Source organism: Castor canadensis, chromosome 9, assembly GCF_047511655.1.
Source record: "Castor canadensis chromosome 9, mCasCan1.hap1v2, whole genome shotgun sequence".
Taxonomy (NCBI): domain Eukaryota; kingdom Metazoa; phylum Chordata; class Mammalia; order Rodentia; family Castoridae; genus Castor; species Castor canadensis.
This window is the reverse complement of record NC_133394.1, coordinates 94,013,757-94,036,106: the sequence shown is the minus strand read 5'-3', so window position 1 is coordinate 94,036,106 and position 22,350 is coordinate 94,013,757. Positions and strand designations below refer to the sequence as shown.

The following is a 22,350-nucleotide window of genomic DNA, read 5'->3' as shown; positions in this document are numbered from 1 at the left end:
TTTTCTGCCTGGTAGCAAGGGGGTGGGGGGGAGAGGAAAGGGGCGGGGGGAAAGGGGGGAGAAATGACCCAAACATTGTATGCACATATGAATAAAATAAAAAATAAAAAGACATAAAAAAACAGAAGGAGTCACAACAAACACCTAATAAGGTGCCTGCCTGTTTCAGTTATCTCATAATCAAGGTTACCTGACAGTGATATTTCTTCTGGTAAGAACCTGAATAGGGCGGCAGACACCTTGGCTCAGTCACCAGGAAGTGCCGTGGAGTTCAATGTGGGTGAAGGTTTAATGTACACAGAGGAATGTTTGGGGAAATGGAAAAATAGGTCCTCATACTCGGAAAGAAATGTGATGGCTCTCTGAGATGACCTCTTTGTCACCTTTGTAAATGCTATAAGCTCAAGTAGGAAAAACTGAGATTCCTGAGGGCAGAGACTACCCACACTTTGCACCTCTAGCTCCCAGCACGGTGCCAGCGTTCCAAGCATTTACAGAATCTACTTAAAGCTCTGGTTTCGAGTCCTGACTGTCCAGCAGAGGCCGCCCTGGGCCGGGCTCCAGGGACCTGAGTGCTGGGAGAGTGAAAGCCAGGGGGTGGCCCTCTCTTCACCGCTGGGCCGGAGTGGGAGGGGTTTGGTGGCGGAGGAGGCGGCCCCGGACTTTGGCTGATCGGATGGAGCAGAAGTGTGCTGGACGCTGAAGAGCAAGCAGCTGAGTGAGCCGCGCCGCGTTCGCCTTGCCTCTCCTGGTCTCGCCGCCTGTCACCAGAGCTGCGCTGACTTCCAGCCCCCTACCACAGCCTAACAGGCAGAAGAGAAGCTGCCCGCGCCCGGAGCGCTCGGTCGGCTCCAACAAACTCCTAGCCGCCCGCGCCGGCCTCGGCACCAAGCACCGTGATACCATGGTCTGCAAGATTCTCATCGCTCTATGCATCTTCACCGCAGGTACTTGGCGCGGTCCTTCAAGGAGTCCCACTGGGTTTGGGTCCCAGTGGCCATCGCTGGGGCCCCATCTGAAGTGGGGAGACTGGGAAATAAGTCGCCGTGTGCGGTGAACCTACTGGTTGGTGCGTTTCCCGGGGCGCGCGCAGATCTGTGCGCACTTTGATTTGGGGTGATGGCGTGTGCGCGTTTGGCGGTCCTGAGCGGCGTGGAGGGAAGGGATGGCAGTGTCCCTTCGAGACAGTCTTCCCCCCACGCCCCAAACTCGGGCTTTGTGGAACAGGTGGCTGGCTAGCCTGGAGCGTTAGAGCCCCGCAGTAGTGACCCTGACTGCTCCCCGGGGCTTCCGGTTCTTCGCCCAGGTCTCGGAGCACACCTGCCAGAGAGTCCGGGACCAGACTTCTTGCAGTAGTTGGATCCGAGGAGGGGTGAAAACCCTCGGGTAGGGGTCAGAGGAAGTCCCATCCAGGAAGGCTTCGGCGGGGTGACTTGCATTCGGAGACTTGTTGGTTGCTGGGTCTCCAGCCTCTCTTTCTAGATATGCTTGGGGGTGGTGCGGCATAGTTCCAGGAGCAGCAGCCCAACTGGGGTCAACTTCGCGATCGCCCCTCAGGGTTTTGCAGCTTTACCCTGTACCTCGGAGCCTTTCAAAAATGCTCCCCATGAAGAAACTAGTAACTTGGCTAAAGCTACCATCCTTCCCTCTGTAGTCCACCCAGTCCTCCATCCTCTCCCCTGGCACACTGGCTCCCGGCCTAGGCGCGCCTCGGGAGTCTCCGGCTACCAGCAGCGGCGACCTCAGGCAGGGGTGCCTGGAGAGCGGAGCCATTGGTTTGAGCTCGGCTTAGAAGAGGCTGGGGAGAGAGTCAGACAACGCTGAATCTGGAGTTGGGTCCCCGGTGTTTCTGGAAAATGCAGCCTAACAAGGGTCGTGTGTAGATAAAGGTAGAAAAAGTAACCTGCGTGCGCGGCCACTGATCTGCTTAGGTAAGAACTATCCAAAGCCACCTAGTACAGGCCTATTCGATTCGAGCTTTAGTTCACATATTTCCCCCTGCTCTGAGTTCCTTGGATTCGTGTTCATTTGGTCTCAAATCATTACAACTCCTTAAAAAATAAGCATAAGTCAGCAGCTTCCTGGACGCTCAGGAAGAACCAGCTGTTTTAAGGAAAAGTTTCCCAACTGAGTCGATAGCGGCTTTTCTCCCCTACTTGCTAACAACGGAGAAAAACCCTTGCTGCTCTGGTTTCTGCGTGGGTTGGAGATTCGTGTGCGGATGGTTCCCCAACCGTCAGGCGGTTTCAACCGCGCAGGCTCGGCAGGGCTGCCAGGGCTGGGATCCGAAGGTGTAGTCGGTAATCCCAGCTCTGCCCCGGGGTTGTCTGGCAAGGCAATCCTTAATCTTATATGCAAGAGATATTTATGCAGTGACATGGAATGTATCTTTACCTTCTTCGTGAGGCCCAGAAAACCATGACTGAGCCAGTTAATGGATTAATGGGTTATAGTTTGCTAATTTGATTTCATAGCTTGTATTTATTCATTTATTTATTTAGCGGTTTACTTACCATTTTGTACTTCTCTGGCCGTTAGCAAAACCTGGATTAACCCTGACATGTAGTTACAAGGTTTTGGGGGTTTTTTTTTACCCTCTAAGAAGCTCAAAACTTTTTTTACTTTTTATTTTTTGTTTAGTCTTAACAGTTTAGCCCTGCTCTTGGGAAAGAAGGAATATTTGTAGTCCTCCACCACCAGAGACAGGTGGGTCAGGGACTGACTAAGCAACCCCACAGATACCCACATACTTCTGTTGGAATCAGAGCCCTAAGATCACAGGTTTCCAGTTCTGAGGCTCAGGAAGACAGACTGCCTCTTTCCCCTACTTCTGTCCTCTATCCCAAACAGACAGCATGAAGCAAAGGGAAGCTAATCCTTTGCTCTGAAGTTTGTGCTTCTGAAAGACTCTCTTTAGGTATCCGTCATTAGAGCTGCTTGCAATAAATTGTCAGAAGAATAATATATAAATTAGCAAAAAAAGAAAAAAAAAGAAAGATTCCCTGCACTCCACAGTAAGATGTTTTCAAGGTTTAAAGTATTTTTCTAGAAGAAACAAATGTGTAGCTAAGGGGGCAAAGGATGAGGGTTCTTGCAAGTGGCGGGCTACATTTTAATCCACAACTCATTTTGGAGCCCCTTTGACAAAGATGTAGTTAGTTTCACAAGAGAATTGCTTCTTTTCTGTTCTCTATTTTCTGTCCATTTTTAGAGAATTCAAAGAAATTTTTTGTACAATTCTTAAAGTGATACCTTCTTGAACCAGGAACAGTGTTGGGCAAGGGCTTCAAAAATATTCTCAATCTATGCATAGTATGTTCTCCAGTATGTGTAAGGGGTACTAGACAATATGTGTGCATTGTCACAGTACAGTTAGGGCTGCTCTATGTTGATCTTGTATCTTTAAAAGGAGGAAGAGAAAAAACCTTGGATGGTCTTCAATTCTCTTGAGGAGCACTATGGTAAAAAACTAGCACCTTTTTTTTTTTTCCGGACTACTCTCAAACACCTCTTATCTTATGGCATATGGGAGTACTGCTCTCAATTAAAATCCAAGCCTGAATCCCCAAGGTTTGGCACCAGCACCAGCACAAGGAGAACAGCAAACCACTGAGTAGCTTCCATCTTCAGCTCTCTTGGCTCCCCTCTGGATTCTCTTCTTTCACTCCCACAACTTAAATCCCTGCCCTCTGGCATTCAATGACCCAATTTATTTAAAAACTGTATCATTGAGGTATCTGAGATATACTGCAACTTTTTAAAGTCCTTTAAATACTAGCAGAGGCAAAAGAAACATAATAGGGAAGAAAGAAACAAACCCCATGATTGTACTTCACTTATCCTGGACCTTCCCCATCTGCCCCTGATCTCCCATCAGGAAGAGTACCGTACTGGATGCATACTTATTGGCTCCTTGGTGAGCAAGACCAGGAGAGCTCGATTCTTCCCAGTCTGCCACCCAAAGAGGGATCCTATATGTGTTCCAGATCTGTCAAATACCTCTTCTTTAGGTAACTAAAATGTAGAATGTCTTTATTCTTGAAGGAAGACCTCTCTCTACACATTTTCCACTTTGTGCCTCCTACTGGTCCTGACAGATACCAGTTCAGTAGCTTTATCACAAATATAACAACAAAATGAAAGCGCACACGTTTACAGGAATAGCAAGGTTGCTAGCCTGTGATTTCTTGAGATCATAGGGGAGAGTTACTTGCATTCCTTTGGGCTGATTAGCTTCTGTTCCCCTGGAATCTGTGGTCACAGTTGAAGAAGTGACAGTTCCTTCACATGAACCCTGACCTGAAAAGTGGAAGCTCTGCATTGTTATCTGATGCATTTTTCAGAGTCAGGGTTTCAAAGTGGTAAACATACAGACTCTGCAACTGGATTGCATAGTAAGCTTTACTGCTTACTAACTGTGTAATTTAAGGCAAGAACCTTAACCATTCTGAGTTTTCATATCTACAAAATTGGAAAAAATCATTTTGCAAGGTTGTTGAGTTAAATAACTGAACATACCTACAAGTATAAGATGCCAGGGACATAAAAATGTTGCGTAAGTAGCCAGGTGTTCTGGTGCACAACTGCGATCCAAACTACCTGAGAGGTGAAGGCAACAAGATTGTGAATTCAAGGTCAACCTGGGCAAAGTTAGCAAGATTCTATCTCAGAGACAGAAAAAAATTGTATTAATGAGTCCATCTGAGGGGAGGCAGGAGAGATAAGTAAATGTTAGAGAATGAAAAATACTGAAACAACCCATCTATATATGAATATAATATAATGTACTATTATATTATGTTGAATATTATGGGAGCATGGTGATAGATAATGAGCAGGTAATAGGGAGAATGGATTAATGTGGTTAAAGCACGATATATACAGACAGGAAGTACCAAAACGATACCCCTTTGGATTATCAATATGCACTTAATTTTAAAAAAATGAAGGGCAGGAGAGAAAAATAAATCTTTCCCAGAGGTTAGTAAAAGAGGGTGGGCACGAGGAAAGGGGGAAGAAGGGTTTATATAGTGGGTGTGTTTTGTATCCATATATGAAAATAGAAGAATGAAACCTGTTGAAATTGGTCTAACAAGGGAGGGGAGACGGGAAGAGGGAGAATGATAGAGGGGGTAAATCCAACTAAGATATATTTTAAGTACATATGTAAATATCACAATGTATCCTCCTGTACAACTATTATATACTAATAAAACCATTTAAAAGATTATATCTCAAAACCAAACAAAAAGACTGTGTGCACAGCTCATCTACTATCTTCTGCACTGAATAGGTCATCCTCACTGAAAGCAGAGTTTATATGCTTGCACTTGGACCATGTAACATCAAAGATCTCATCTAGTATTTCAGTGACAGTTGTTGCCGCTGCAAGGTTAATGTGAAAATTAAGAAAATATTCAGCTGAGCCTACCAAATGTCTAATCTAAAAACGTTAATAATGTGCCTGCTCAGATTTAGCACAATAGTCCAAAAAATGCTCAAAAGCAAATAAAAGTAAAGTCTCATCAAGGACTTTATTTCTTCCACAGGGACTTTTGCAAACTAGTATGTTTAAAAAGCCAAGTCAGCTAAATCTTAAAGGTCAGATCCTCAAAGCCACAAAATTTTGGATAATTCAGTTCAAATAACCTAGGAAAGGCAGATCATTTTGTCTGATGGTTCCAGAATGTCTTTCTCCAGAACCCAGAATCATCAGTAATTGCCAGATCTCCAATTTAATGTCAGGATTTGGGCCTGGTTTAATTATGCTCATGTTTTATGAGGAAAATACTAGCCAACTATTTGTACTGTTTAAGCTGACTTTCTTAAGCAATAATTTACCCTCGGGGGGTACAGTACCCACTGTAAGCAGTGGAGAGATGCACTTAAAAAAATGTTTTTAAGGTTTGGCTCTCTTATGACCTAAATGAAAACTGTGATACATGGAAGGAATCCTGCAGAAGCAGTTAAAACTATGTGCTTCCTTGTGAAAGTATCTATCACTGAAATTGAACATGTTAGCTTGGAATCAAGTATTTGCCTTGCTTACATGATATCAAATGAAACAAAGGTTCAAAAAAGTTAATGTTTTGTATAGAAGACAATGGTAGTTCTAAGAAGTGGACAGATAGTGTCTTCTTTACCCAGTGATTACTTTTTCCTTGGAAATGCAGGACTTAATAAGTTATTTAGTTACCATGCCAGCACACTGACAACAAAATAAGACTCATGTGTATCAGTAGTTTATAACAGTTCTTTTTTACTTATATCTTGAACTGTTTCAATGAAAAGAATTGATGTAGCACAATATTTTCTGATACGTGTATCTTTAAATGTTTATTATAACCCTTTATACCAGCATAGTCTGTTTCTTTCACCTCTTTTAACATTGTTTACATATCTTGAAATCTTTGCCATCTTACAAGCAACAGAAATCACTAAATGAAGTAGACAATTATAGAATTCTTTTCATCTGTGCTTTCCCTTGGTGTGGGGTGGTATAATGTCAGTTGAAAATTCATTGTCTTGATTTTCCTTTGGCTAGCATTGTCAGTGCTTTTATTTTAACAAATAAATATGTAGGTTGCTCAGTAAAATTTGAATTTCAAATAAATAATGATTCTAAGTATGACATACAAAATTAAGTTAAAATTCAGCAGGTGTCCTGTTTTTTATCTGCTGACTCTATTTTGGCCTTTCATCTGTAGGTCATCCATGCAATGGGCTGGATATAGAATTAGCTTCACTTTGAACCTCGCATTATGGGGCTTTAGTTGCCCTCCATCATTTCATTAAAAAGTAATCTGTTCATGGCAACGTACAGAGATTTAAGAATGGTTCTCTTGGTTAGCAACTGCATAGATGAGGATTTAGGAGCAGCTTTCACTCCAGTGAAAACTTAATTTTGATTTCATATCCATTAACTATGCATTGTTATGTGCTTCTGAATAATTGGTGGGATTTCTGTGTCTTCTCTGACGTACATTAATGAGCCCCTTTTGGCATTTACTTTTTTAGAAAAAAATTATATGTTTCTTATAGTAGCAATGTTTTTGCTTAGGAGCTGGAATTAGAAGCTGTCTGGAATTTAGCTGGCAAAAGATTTAACAAGAAAGTTAGAGAATAGCTTTGGATTTCAGTGCTTGTTTTTTGTGCCAAGATCTTAAGACATTTTACAAATATTAATTATATAAGTTTTATGTAATTCCTGCTGGATAGATTTATTGGTATAACTTAAAAGCAGTGGCTATATAGAGCCTGAAGCAACACGTTAGGCAGATTTTAAGACAAATATTTAAAAAATCTTTTAAGCAATTGAACTGTGGTAGAAATTTTCACCCTTTATACCTTAGGGGGAAAAAAATCTGTGGATACCTAGCTGTTAAGTGGAAAAATATTGTGGAAAATTACCAGGTGTGATATTTAGAAAACATGTCTATTTTATACAAAAGGTAAGTAGTGGAATGCAATTTTGATGATAATATCTTCCACTTCTATTCCAAATTCTGAAACCTGATTTTTTTTTTTTTGCTTGAGCAAAGAAATAAGGACATAGCCATTTTCATACAGGTGTTGACTGTGAAAGGAATTAGATGAGGTGATTTTGTTTTTATTTATTTTTGTCCTTGGTTATAAACCTAGAGCTACCATTCAGACTTCCAGCACTTTAGATTACATTATATTTCCTTTTATAGAATTAGTAAAATAGGTATAGTTTACATTGTAATAGCCTTTTTATAGTCCAGAAACATTACCTCATTACTGAGAGGGCTTATTCACTCACTGTTGTGTCCTGGATGAGTATGAAATACTCATTTGATTGTTGAACACTCCATACTACATGACTCTTGCTTTGCACTATAATTTAGATTTTTCAGAAAGAACAGTGGCAAATATTACAAGGATAAAAGAATGTTTTCTTTATATGCTATGTAAAAGTAATATTTCACAACGTGTTTAGGAAAATGTTTATGATACTAGTTATTCTGTTGAGTTTATGTAATGTGTCATGAGGGGTTTTTAGTATATCTCAGAATTACAATATGAGATCTCTCTCTACTTGTTTAGCAGAGGGTCTTAAAGAAATTTGGTAGACTGAATACCTCTTTCTTGGCCTGGGAAAGAGGCAATCCTTGGTGGAGCATGCACTTTGCCAGTCATAGGAATTCTTGCTGCTGTGTGAGAGGCGTCAAAACCTATAATGTCATCACATTCAATTAACAAGGAACTCTGAATGTTTTGCTTTTAAAATTGCAATGTTGGTGGAGATGGTATTCAGGAGAAGAGCTCTGAAATTATCCTTTTATGAAGAGCTGACCAAACATATCCAAGTAGGAAAACGGATTATCAGCTAAAATGATCACTCATATTTACATTCTAGGAAATGTTGGTGGGAAGTGATATCAAATTACATGTGGAAGCAGTAAGAAATGAACAGTAGGGAACAGGCTCTTTCAGAATATCTACCCAGGCTACATAGGCACTACTAGGGCATACTGTGGCATGCAAACAAGAAAATTATCAGATGCCTGAATGAAAGGAGGATGATAATTAAAATTACTTAGAAGTACATAGGTCTAATCTACCCCTTGATGCTGCTTCTGGAATGAATATTCTTTGAGAATCATTTTTCTTTTTTGAAAGGGTATTGAATAACCTCACCAATTTATATGAATATACAGCCTTTCATATATATCTTTTTAGTTCTGTAAAAGGTTACAGTTGTGCCTTTCAGATGAGACATTATGGCAGCCCTCAAGACAGGTAATTAAGGTACCCTCAGCGTTGTACAAGGGAATGAAGAATAAGAAAATGCCCTGAGATGTCAAGAAGAATTCAAGTGCATGCTTTGAATCAGTTAAGGAGAGAGTCCTGTTATAACTTTAAGTGCTTGTATGAAGAGAAACACAACCTTACTGTGGTAGGATGAGATTTGTGTTATTGTACATATAAGAAGCGGCATAGTGTGATAGAAGGGGTTGGGGATTAAAAGAATGGCATAGAATGCCAACTCTGGAATCTCAGTTTCCTCCCTTATGATAAGATGTGGAGAGTGACATGTGAGTAACCATCTAGCCATGTCTACCAAGCACATACAGCAACAGACAGAAGTGAACTTTATTTTATTTTACCTACTTTCCTTTTCTACCCTCTACTACTTGATTGTAAGATGTGTAAAAGCAGAAATGTTAACTGTTTTATCTCAATGTGTTTCCAGCATGTGGAACAGAGTGAGACATTTAATAAATATTCAGTTAATTTTTAATTGATAATCTGCATGTACCTCAAGATACAGTAATGAACAAAAAAGACAAAGCTCTAGACTTGGGGAATTTATATTCTTTGAAGTTGATGAATTTTGACTTAGTCAAAAGAAAATCAACATTTAAATAATACTCATCTCAAACTCAACATGTCCAAACCTGAGCTCCTAGACTTCCTTCCCCCATAGACTCTACCTGAAGCTTCCTCCATCTCAATGATGGCAGCTTTCTAGCTGCTTATGCTAAACAAGTGTCATCCGCAGGTCTTCTTTCTTTCTCAACATCCCTCACTAGATCATTCAAGGCAGTATGTTTGTTGTACTTATAAAATATATACAGAATCCAACCACTTTTTGCTCTTATCCTGTACTGAGCCAACATCCTCTTTCTCCTGGAATACCACAGTGACCTCTTCCCAAACCTGCCAGCTCTTCTGTTTCCTTCCTAAGGTCTACTTTATGCAAAGCAACATTCAATCCATTGGAGACAGGTATGTCAGTGTTTTGTTCTAAACTCTATCATGGTTTCTCACACTGAGTAAAAGTTAAAGACCTTGAAGTGACTGCCAAGACCTGCATAAGGGGTGCTCCATTTGTTCTTGAGTCTGATCTTCTTCCCTTTCTGTTTCCTGGCTTTACACCAGTCATGCTTGCTTCCTTAGAGCATGCTGTGACTGTTTTCTCTATCTGAAATCTACTTTCTCCATATATTCACTTGGCTAACTCCCTGACTTCCTTAAAGCCTTTTGTGTTAGTCAGTTTTCTATAACTGTGACAAATACCTGAGATAATCAACTTTTTTTTTTTAAAGAAAGGTTTATTTTGGTTCATAGTTCTGGAGGCTTCAGTCCATGACCATGGTTTTTGACCTGGGGCAGCACAGTACATCATGGCAAGAGTAGATGAGAGAGGAAGCCTGTTCACCTCATGGCTGAGTGTAAAAAGAGAGAAAGAGCACAGTCTAAATCTCCTTCAAGGGCAGTGTTCCCAATGACACAAAAACTCCCATGGAGGCCCACCTCCTAAAGGTTTCTATCATCTTCCAGCAACAGTGAACAGAAGACCAAGCCCTTAACAAATGAGCCCTTGGGAAACATTCCATTTCTAAAAACTAGCACCTTTTCTCAAATGTCACCTTCTCAATAAGACCTACCCTGTCCAATATCTTAAAATATCAGTGTGTTCCACCTACCAACACTGTATTCTTAGTGCCTCTTATCTGACTCTATACTTTTTTAAATTTCTGTCTCCCTCTATTCCTCCCCCTTACCTCTTGCTAAAATACATCTCCAAAATGAAGGGATTTTGTCTGTCGTGTTTGCTCTGGTATTCCTTAGCACTAAAACTCTATGTGTCACATAGTGGTACTCCAAATCTAGTTGCTGAATTGGATGATTAAAATAGATTTCTGAGGGATGGAAAAATAAAGAGTTAATTCAAATTTTTCCTTAGATAACCCCAAAATGAGACATTGGCATGCCAAACTCTTTTTTTTAAAAATGTAAACCTTAAGCCTTTTTTTTTTTTTGCCATGGACATCATTTTAAAGTAGCTGAAACTTCTTAAACTCTCTGGCCAATTAAGAAAATGTCACCTTTGAGCTCAGCTGGAAAAGATAAAGATACCTCTCTACTAGAATTTTTTTTTTTTTGAAAATTTTCTGAATAACTAAAATAGCCTGCTGGTGAAAGTAAAGGAAGCACAACTGGCAGCTACCCAGTAAAGTCTAAGAACGTTAAGTAAATTCCAACCCTGAGCATTGAAAGTATAAATTAGTCACTGATAAGATCTAGGACAGATGGGAGTTTTCTTGGCCTTAGAGATCTTGCATTTTGCCTCCCTTCATGATTTTGAAATATAAGTTGATAGAACTGGTGGTGAAGTCTTGAATCAACTCAAACCTATATCCCATAGTGAGAGGAATACTTGTTATCTACTCTGGAAGACTGACAGTCCTTGACTTGGCTGGTGTTAAAATCACCCAGAGTGGCACATTTCCCAACTTAATCATGCAACAAATACTCCTGCTACTATCTGGCTTTCTCAAAATAGGAGTGATTAGTTATTTAGTGGCTGCCAGAAAGAATATGAGCTTGGAAAAAATAACAACATATTTGTCTTGTTTATAATAACTTGAGGAGCGGCTTACAAATACCTCAAAGAAAGGAAAAGATAACACTTCTTTTAAAAGATTTGCTTTGCTTATTTCACAAGGTCCGTTTTGTCCATTCTTGAGGAGGGCAGGTTCTGTTTACAACCCTGACTGTAAACAGAGAAGTGGCAAGGGCAAGTAGCCTTGACTCTGTGCTGGAGGTCCCCTGGGCACTCTGGTGTTGTGAGAGTGGTACTGAAGATCAGGTGGCCATCCCCCCACTTCTCTCATGGCCAATACCATGCTCCCCAAGTGAGAGGACAAGCAGAGCCTGGTATCTATCTCACATCAACAAGAGAAGGCTTGTGATGCCCCAAATCTCAAAGGCAGTGTGTGCCTGCTGAAGGAGAAGAGTTCTGTCACTGAGAACAGTGCTTATCTGCTAAACCAGCATACATGCAAAATTCATACAATATAAGCAACTGCTCAAAAGATTGACATGGTTCATTATGTACTGGATATAAACATGGTTACAATATATTAAGCTAATATATTGTAGCTTTATATTTCCCAAGGAAAAAGCAAGCTACAGAGTGTAGGCTATAAGATATTTGACACATTATGTGTATGTGTGTGCCTAAAGGGAAGGGTTTAGAAGGGTCCTGTGGCTCTGTCTGGCAAGGGAATTTTATGTCAGTTTCACTTTTCTCTCTGTCTGAGATTTTCTCTCCCTGCCCCCTCTCTGTTTTTATAAGATATTATGAATATTTTAAATCCCTCTTTAGCAACAGCTAAATGTGCCTCTAGTAACTGCTAGATAACATTTCCATCCTCACAATCTTGACTCAACAATCAGTCTGATGGAGCCCTCAAAAATAAGATCTTAGGAAACCAAATAACCTCAGGAAGGTTTACAGGGCATCACTGATGTCAGGGGCAGGAAAGGTTCTGGGAAAGAATTGACTTAAAGTAATGTTACTTTTTCTAAAACTAGAATGCTGTATAAATTATTGATTGGGATGGCCATCTTGTATAGTATTTTAAGGGGCTCTGAGCTAACTGATCACTATTCAAAGGATACTGTTAGGATTTTTTCTTTTTTAAAAATAGCTCTTCAGCATTTGTTATGGAAGCAATTTCTTAACACGTTATTCTGTTTCTCAAATTGAAAGCTGCCAGCATAGAGCTCAAATAAGAAAACTAGTCCTCAAAATTACATATGCTTTTTTTTCCTTTGCCAACATTAAATTTGTTATGTCATCTTTTTAATAAAATAATCAATAAAATGTGGTTTAAGCAAATGCTGGAGGATCCATTATTAATCCTCTATGGCTTTACAGAAAATAATACAGGCAAAGCTGGGGAGACAATTGGAGCAGATAAGACAGGAAGAAGCTTTGGCCTGACCCAGTTCAACCCCTCTGTTATAGGTAAAACTAAATATATTAGTAAAAATGGAGGCTCCCATTTTTACATTTTTGGTCTTTCTGAGTGTACTGCATGTTGCTGTACTATGCTATATTTGATTCGTTTGCAATTTTATCAATCCTCCCATCATCCCTGTGAGGTAGGCAAAACTACTCCCATTTTGTAATTCAGGTTATTGAGGTTCCAAAATTATGTAATAAGCCATAGAGCATATGGTTAATAAGTAGCAGAGCTGGGCTTTGAGCCTATGTCCACCCACCTGTGGACCCACTACCTTTAACTGCTACATCACTTGCTAAATCCTTTTGTGTTTCCAGCTTTGATTGTCTTCTACAACTACAGCTTTGGTTGAGAAGCAACCTTATATCACCTCTTCCTAAGTGACAACAGTAGCTCCTAAATTGTCAGCCTTTCTTCACAAAGGCTCTTGCAGGACCCATTCAGGCCAGTCCAGTTATCTGCTCCCCTCCAAAGGAGAAATGGACCTAAGATTTGAGCACCTTTTGAGGTGCTCAAATCTTAGTTTCTAAATTCCATTTCCATTAAAAAGAATGAAGACTTCTTGGAGAAGTAGATAATTCTCAGAATAATGTCTTGATTTATTAGCATCCTCCAAAGAAAATCAGTAACATTTATATTAATTTGTTGCTTTGGTTTTAGAGTCATTTTGAACTCATGACTAAACATATTTTGTGTATTTCAGTCAGCTGCAATTATTATCTTCAAAATGGTCAAATTTCACCATTGTTAGTCACTAGGAGCCTAATTAAGAAGTTCTGAATCCTTTTGACAGGACTTTGGTAATCTTTGAGAATACCTTTGCTCTTTGATCTAACAAGAAATTGCAATCATTTATATTTTTCCTAACCCAGGAGAATGAAATAAAAAATTCCAAGCTGCAAAAGACTCTATAGGATAAACAACCTGGTTTCTCCAATAAATAAATTGCACTGGGCACCAGTAGCTCATGCCTGTAAGCCTAGCTACTCAGGAAGAGCATGGCTCAAAGCCAGTCCTGGCAAATAATTCACAAGATTCGATCTCAAAAAAAAAAAACACATCACACACACAAAAAAAATGGGTGATAGAGTGGCTCAAGTTGTAGACCATGAGTTCAAACTCCAGTATCACAAAATAAATAAATAAATTGCAAGGAATAAAAGAAAGAGGTTGAGAGAAAAAATGGACAGAAGAGGAAGAAACTTACAGACTGAAAAAGAACTTTAGGAACAGCAAACAATCACAATTATAGACTGATTTTGGATCCTGAATCAAACCAAAACTATGAAAACAAATCATGGCCTTTATGAGGCAATTGTGAATTAGAACAATTGATTATGTGTTTAATAATAGTAATGGATTCTTAATGTTTTAACCACGATAATGATATAGACCTTAGGTTTTCAACAACCTCTATCTTTTAGAGACACTTACTAGAAGAAATGCTATGATTCTTAGGATTTGCTTCAAAATAATATGGTCAAATATGATAAAATAGGGGCTATTATTTAAAAAATTATTGTGAGTAAATGGGTGTTGAAACTGAGTGAAGGAAACATAGGGATTCGTTATACTCTTCTCCACTTTTTCTATTATAAAAGGATTTTTTTTTAAAAAGAGTCTTCCAGAACTCCCTGTTGCTTACAGAAACAAGTCCAAACTCTTTTTAGCAACTGACTTAGGATCTAAACTAGTGCCAAAACAAAAGAAATGTGGAATAGGTAATTATTGCAAGAAAGGCCATAGAAGCTAATAGGTCATTCTTGGTTCCCCAAGAAGGGAACATCTGCTGCATGGCCTCTCTGCCTTTCTCATGCCATTTCCTCATTCTAGACTGCCAAATTCTCCAGTTTATAAGTTCAAATTTCTCCTTTAGTTGTTTGCACATGTGAGAACTACCCATTTTTCAGCCTTTAGAGAGCAGGGATCATTTCTTAGCTTCAAATCTCCCCTTCCTATGCAGGAACACATATGTGGTGGGTGCTCACTGCTTATCAAATTGGACTGAAGAAACTGAAGCTTAAACTTGTGGAGCCCAAGGTCTCACAGGTAGTTAGTGGCTGAACTTAGACTAAAATTGTCATGTAAACTTGTGTCCCTTGACTTCAGAGACTCCAAATCACCTTCAACCTTGCCCTCTTCTCTTAAGAGTTAAGATTCAAAGGCTTTATGGTCTGTGAGAGAAGTGACATATTAAAGTATCAAAAAGTTATTATCTATTGCCATGTCTAAGCATGTAGAAGAGCACAGAGCCTTGAGGAAGTGGCCTACAGGACAAATAATGCCTTAATAGAGAATGGTCTGCGGCCTGTGACAATACTTGAATCAAGAGTGGGACAATGAGGGCCAGTATGATTTCACAGGACACTAGAAAGCCTCAGAAGGGGCCGATAAGGGAGAAACAGGAGATTGTGGTGATCCAAATGGCTTATTTCATATGACTGTCCATCCGCAAATGAAATTTAGAAAGGAATTATAATCATTTTCCACATAAGCTTGTTATATTTGGGCAACCACCCTTATCTACACATCCTTATGAAATAAAATTTCACTCTGGACAAGTGAAGGCAATGAGACTATCTTTTAAAACTCCACCATCACAGCTAGCAGTGGCAACTTCTACAGGAATGAGACAGTCCATGTGTGTCCTCTGAAAACCTCATCTATTTGGAAAAAGGCATAAGTTGTGTTAGTTTTCTTATTTTAACACTACTATCCACAGTTTAACCTTTGAAATGTGTTGTCAAAACAGCCTAAGGAGGCCAATAAAAGTAATTTCATGATGGCATACACATGAACCATAGTGTCACATCAAGGTACATACCTATGGGTGGCCCCTTTCTTCTTTCCAATATAATGAACTTCTACAAAAAAAAAAAAAAAAAGAGTAACAAAGAGGGAAGTTGCATGTCCCTGTCTGTGTTTTTATGTCACCAGAAGGACACTCTTCTTATTCCTTTGAACTTGGTACTCTAGAAATATACCCTGGTGTCATCAACCAATACTGGAGGAATTTAGAAGGAAGTGTGCTGTCCTGGGTAGAAAGGGAGCACATTTTCTCATCTTTTCAGTTACACAGCAGCAAAGGTGTCTCGTCTCTAAACATTACTCCCAGCAAACTGCTGTAAACTGCTTGTCCTCTTGAACAGTGCCAACCTGCCAAAGTTGGGATAAATATAGATTAGCTATTGTCTGAGTTTCCTAAGGTCACCATAATAAATTACCACCAACTTTGATGGTTTTTAAAACAACAGACATCTATTCTCTCACAGTTCTGGAAGCTATAAGTCTGAAATCAAGGCTTCAGCAAAGCCATACTCCCTCTAATGCTCCAGGAAAGGATCCTTTTTTCCTTCTTCCATCTTCTGATAGTCCCCAGCACTCCTTGACTTCTGACAGCAAGACTTTAATCTCTGACTCCCACTTCACGTGACCTCTCCCCTACAATGTTGTCTGTGTCCAGATTTCCCTCTGATAAGGATACCTGACAACCAGTTGTACTGGATTGGGGCCTACCCTCTTTCAGTGTAACCCCATGTTAACTCCATCACATTGGCAAAGACCATATTTACAAGCAAGGTTACATCATGAGTACTAGGGGCTGGAGGCACAGTTCAACCTAGAGCAGTTATATTATTTTTATAGCCCATCGTGTTTTGAAAGACCTTTTCCCACTGATAAAAGGAGCTAATAATCAATTAGACAGGCATTGCTATCAGTTCACATTTTTGTTTATTTATTTACTTGTTTATTTATTGCTCTTGCTGGTAGAAGACTGGTTGAGACTGCTTAAATCAGGTGTTTTTCAACCTGAGTATTATAGGCATTTGGAGGTGACATTTCTTGAACACATGGAGACAGCCTACCTAGCCCCTGACTGTTAAGTAACAGTAACATCCTGCAACATTGTGAAAAGCAAGAAAAAAAATTGGGAAAAAGAAAACAGAAAGGAGGAAAAATTAGAGGAAGGTAGTATCTTCACACACTTTCAAAATATTAGACTCAATTGACAAATAAAACTACATGAAATTAAAAAGCTTCTGCACAACAAAAGTAATGGTTTCTAAATTGAAGAAGCTACCCACAGAATGGGAGAAAATCTTTGCCAGCTATACATCTGACAAGGGACTGATAACCAGAATATACAGGGAGTTCAGACAACTAAACTCCTAAAAAAATCAATGACCCAATGAAGAAATGGGCAAATGAACTGAACAGAGCCTTTTCAAAGAAAGAAGTCCAAATGGCTAAAAAGCACATGAAAAAATGCTCACCATCCCTGGCCGTAAAGGAAATACAAATCAAAATCATGTTAAGATTCCACTTCACTCATGATAGAATAGCTATCATCAAGAACACAAACAATAACAAATGTTGGTGAAGATTTGGTAAAAGGAACCCTCACACACTGCTGGTGGGAATGTAAATTAGTACAACCACTATGGCAAACAGTATGAGAGCTCCTCAAAAAAATAAAAATAGAACTGACATATGATCCAGCAATACCACTCCTAGGGATATATCTGAAGGAATGTGAGTCAGCTTACAACAAAGGCACCTGCACACCCATGTTTACTGCAGCGTTATTCACTACAGCTAAGCTATGGGAAACAGCCAAGATGCCCCACTACTCATGAATGGATTAAGAAAATGTGGTATTTATACACAATGGAATTTTACTCAGCCACAAAGAAGAATGAAATTTTGTCATTTTCAGGTAAACGGATGGAACTGGAGAACATCATCTTAAGTGAAGTTCACCAGGCTCAGAAGGTCAAAAGTCAAATGTTTTCTCTCACCTGTGGAATATAGATCTAAATATTGCAATATTATGAAAAACAGGTCACACTAAGGCAAGGTCACATACGAGAGGGGTAGGGAAAAAGAAGGAAACTAAGAAGGTGGATATGGTTGATTTACTCTCTATACAAGAATGAATATAGAATTTTTAAACCAGCTGAAACCAGTCCCTTTCAGAAAGGGACTAAGGAAGAATGAAGAAAAATAGTGAAGATGAACCAATTAAGGTTATAATATCGCAAGGAAACTTCCTTTGCTTTATCTTAAGCAAAAATGTCATTTTTTTCTTTTTTCCCTTTTTCTTTTGTCTTCTATAAAATTGGAGAACAGGAGGGTGGAATAGGTCCTGCCTGGGGAAGGGGAGGGGGATATTGTTATAGTGTGGGGATGGCGGGGAGAGGGTGTAGGTGCAGTGCAAATACTGTGTACACATGTATATAAATGCAGAAATGATACCTGCTGAAACTATTCCAGGAACAGGGGAAGGGAGGATAAAAGAGAGCAGTGGAGAGGGTGACTTCAAGTATATTTGCTACACTGTAAGAAATTTTGTAAATGCCACATATTGTGGCATCCCCCATCCATCCCCCAACAATAAAAAAAATCAGACTCATTAAAAACAGTCTAAATCAATGAGGTTTTTAATGTCCTTCCTTAAAGCTCTACACAGAATGGGCTATACTAAGCAACAGCAGCACTGGTTTTGCCCAAGTGTGAGAAGTGTCTAGATAATTCAAGAGCATTCTGATTTAGACAAGGCTAGTGTTTGTTCATGTACTATTTTGGATCCCTATGGTAAGTTTTAAGCACTGTTTTTCACTTCTACTCTGCTACTTTTAATACTATATTGCTGTTAACAACAGAGCAAAAGTTTGCAAGAGTTGAAAATAGCCCCCTGTTCTTTAGTGTAGCTCATTGCAAAATAGAAATGATACCTCTCTTCTGTTCATGTGAGACAGGATCTACTTTCTAAAAATATGTTTTTCTTAGTTCTAGATAATATATTATTACATGTATGGATATAAGAGGTCACAGGAGTCTTTCATGAAAAAAATACATAAAATCATGACATGCTAGGACAGTCAATTTCTGCGAAAAGTACGTGTGTAGAATGTATTTTCCCTTCTTTCTTTTCCTACTTCCCTCCTTACTAAAATGATCAGAAGAATTTTACAAGTGGGAAGTCAAATAACATTAGAATATCCTTTTAGGAAAAATTAATATTCATTGGATTCATACATTTTCAGGAGTACCTAAAATTTACTTTCTCTCCCCATAAATAAGTAGAATATTTTATATACTTAAGAGCCATAATCATACTCACTCATCTCTTCTGATTATTAACGAAGGTCTTTATTAGGTAAATATGGATATTTACTTGGTTCTGATCCTACCTATTCAATATTCTTTTAGAATTATGGCTGTCCTTTAAGTTGAAAGGAAATCAGCATTTGAAACTTTTCTGTTGAAAAAAAATATAATTGCACTCATTGGAGATATAATTAATTAAATAGCTTGCATATTTTGGTAAAATAACTATTCTAAGAAAAGTGAGAGGTCTTCTGTCTAAACCCTTTATTGATGTGAGTTATTCTTTAAAGGATAAAAAAATTAATGTTCTGCAGAGACTGACTGCAAATGGGCAAGGGAGAACTTTTTGGCATGACAGAATTCTAAAATTGGTTTGTAATGAGGTTTACACAGGTCTCTAAATTTAGTAAAAATCATTATATTGCACAGTTATAATAGTGAGTTTTTATTATAGACTATACCTCAACAAAGTTGTTTAAAAAAACACAGAAAGGGGTCAGAGATGAAGCTTAGTGGTAGAGCACTTGCCTCTCAGGCATGAGGGTCTGGTTTCAAAGTCAAGCATCTCGAATCAAAATAAGAAAACAAAAATAAATAAGTAGGTGAGACCAGTTGAAACTATTCCAGGAACGGAGGGAGAGGAGATAAAAGAGAATGATGGAGGAGGAGAATTCATCTATGATGCCTGTAAGAAATTTTGTAAATTTTGTACAACAATAATATAAATAAATGCTGGAAACAGGGCTCAAGTAGTAGAGGGTTTGCCTAGCAAGCCTCTAAACCCAGTACTGCAAAATCAATCAATTAATCAATCACTTCACACTTACAGAATGGCTAAAATGGAAAAAAACTGACTGTAGGGTGGGTTGGAAAGGAAAGCTTACACATTGCTGGAGGGGCAGTCACTTCAGAAAACCATTTGGCAGTTTCTTGAAAAGTTAACACATAATGACCTGATGAGTCAGCAACCCTGCTTCCTAGGTATTTCCAAAAGAGAAGCGAAAGCATCAGTTATTAAACAAGGTGTGCTTGGATGTTCATGGCTGCTTCATTCGTAATTACAAATTAACCAAATGTTCATCAGCATGCAAAGAGATAGCTAAACTGTAGCGTGGAAAGCTTTTTGGCCCCAAATAACTTATACATGCAGCAACGTGGATGAATCTCACAGACATTATGTTGAAGAAAAGAAAGCAGGTACAATGGAGTATTTATTTGTATGATCTATTTATGTAAATTTTAGAACAGGTCATTTTATCTACAATAATTGAAACCACATTAGTGCTTCTGCGGTCATGAGGGAAGGAAATTTCTAGAGGACTCAGAAGTATTTTGTATCTTGATTAAGGTGTGAGTACACAGTATATACATTTGTCAAAAGGTGTCAACCTGTGCATTTAACATGTGTAAATTTTGTTGGATAGAAATTACACCTTAATAAAACAGAATTTTAAAAAGCTGTAAAGCTCTGATATTATAAACAAAGCTCCTTGATGAGAACTGGATTCAAGCTGAGATAGAAAGTTGTAAAGCAAGAGAACAGCCTCATTATATTTTTTTAAATCCTAGGGAGAGACATTTTATTGCCAAAGCAATGTGGTAAGACAGCCTGAGACTCAAAGTTGGTGCCCAGGAGATCAGGGGTAAAGAGTTTTAGAAGCTTTGAGATTTGTTTTTCTAAAACAATTAAGATTACAAGAGTTAATCATGAAATCTGGGGTTGCATAAGGGGTGAGCAGGTCAGCCGGCTCATATATCTGGCTTGGGGCACATGCTTGGAATGACCAAACTTTTCCACAGAAGATTGCACTTTATGATAATTCTTCCAGAATGAAAGAAATCGCAAGAAACATTAAAGTTTGAAAAGTGATCCCCACTGCCACTGACATCTGAGAACATCTTTGCCTCTCCAGAGATACCTGACTAAGGGAAGTGGATGAGCCAGCTGGGGCTCCAACCCTGACAAGACAAGGAAGGGAAGTGGGTCATGTCTGATGAAACCAGTGTCTCTTGGCAAGTCAAGCTGACTGCTTTGAAGAGGTGGCTGGCTGGGCCACCTCTTCAAAGGTTGCATGAGTTACAGCTTAAGACCTGATGTGGCACCTATGCCCAAAGTAGGAGTAGATCTGGAATATATCCTCTGAAGCTCTAAGTCTCAACATCTGAAGTAAATTCTTCTGGAAGTTAGTGGGGAGGGAACATGTATTATTTAAACAAGAACCAAGAGCCCTTGAGATTGTATGTGAAGGGACAGAAGTTCTAAGGAAAAGAGCTAATTTTGTCTAGACTTAATCAGGGTTGGGTTGTGGGTTTCTGGGAAGGCACAGAAAACCTGAACTAGAGAGGCACCGAGCCATTTGATACTTCACTTTGCTAAGCGTGTTGACATTTATGTTCTTTCTTAAGCTGTGTCTATTCTAGTCAAACTTTACCAACAGTGGCAGCTTGGACTTGGAAGTGTGCCATGTTCTTTCCTGAGTACTGACTGCGAGGTTTTAACAACCCAAATTTGACCTGGGTTTGACTCCTAATGCCTAACAAAGTATGTTGCTGCTTTCTTGAAATTACACAAAGAACAATGTAGAGCTCCGACCTTGTTGTACACCCAGTGATTCTACCTGCTCATTTCCTTCTCACTTTTGGTTCTGAAACACATTCTACTATCGTGTTTGGAATACACCCTCCAACCCTGCACCTGCAGGAGAGCAATTTCCATTGCTGGTGATGACAGAAGGAAACTGGTGGCAGGTCTTAAATCCAATCTGCAATGGTAATGTTGAGCCTCAGCACTCAGGCTCCTAAATGCAAATTATTCTGTTTATGTGCTTCCTTGACTTTATTTTTATAAAAATGCATTTTTAAACATCATGCCTAAGTAACACTTGATTTTTTTCTTTGTGATGAGGAATTTGGCAGAACACAGGCAATTAGCTGCGTACATTCAGGAAACCTGATTAACAGAACAAAATTCATCTGAGAATTTAGACATAAGCTAAGGTGGATAAAGTTTCTTTCAAAAGCATTAAGCAATGTGGCTTTAAAAGGAACACTAGACTAATTCAATCTGTGCTTTCTTGCTGTATGGCATGATTTTGAGGCACAAATTCAGTTTATACTATAGAAAATAGGTAAGATATGCAAAAACTTGTTTTGATTTAATAGGAAACATGAATGAAATGCTCTGGTAACTGAAATAGTCCAGTAACTAAGCTTAGTCTGCATAATGTAGGTTGCAAATTTTGAAAAATGAAAAAGAAAAATGTATTTAAAGTTTGTTTAACAGTTGTGGTAAGGTCACACTGATAATGTCCATGATTCCATTGTCTTCTGTTGAATAAAACTATTAAATGATGATCATTAGTATCTGTTGTTTGTGATCTAAAGTAGATTCTTAACCTGTGGTCTGCCAAAACTTCAATGACCCATAAAGGAGCATCAGGAAGTTCACAAAAATGCT

The 22,350-nt window shown here is 39.0% G+C and overlaps 1 protein-coding gene across 1 annotated transcript in view; it reads left to right on the top strand.

Annotated features, from left to right (window-relative positions):
- Positions 1 to 629: 629 nt before the first annotated feature.
- The window catches only part of Parm1 (prostate androgen-regulated mucin-like protein 1), a 109,058-nt gene continuing 87,337 nt past the window's right edge, over positions 630 to 22,350 (top strand). The window contains exon 1 of the mRNA XM_020156545.2: positions 630 to 947. Within this exon, the coding sequence (XP_020012134.2) occupies positions 905 to 947 (43 nt within the window). The 5' untranslated portion in view covers positions 630 to 904. The remainder of the gene's footprint in view (positions 948 to 22,350) is intronic.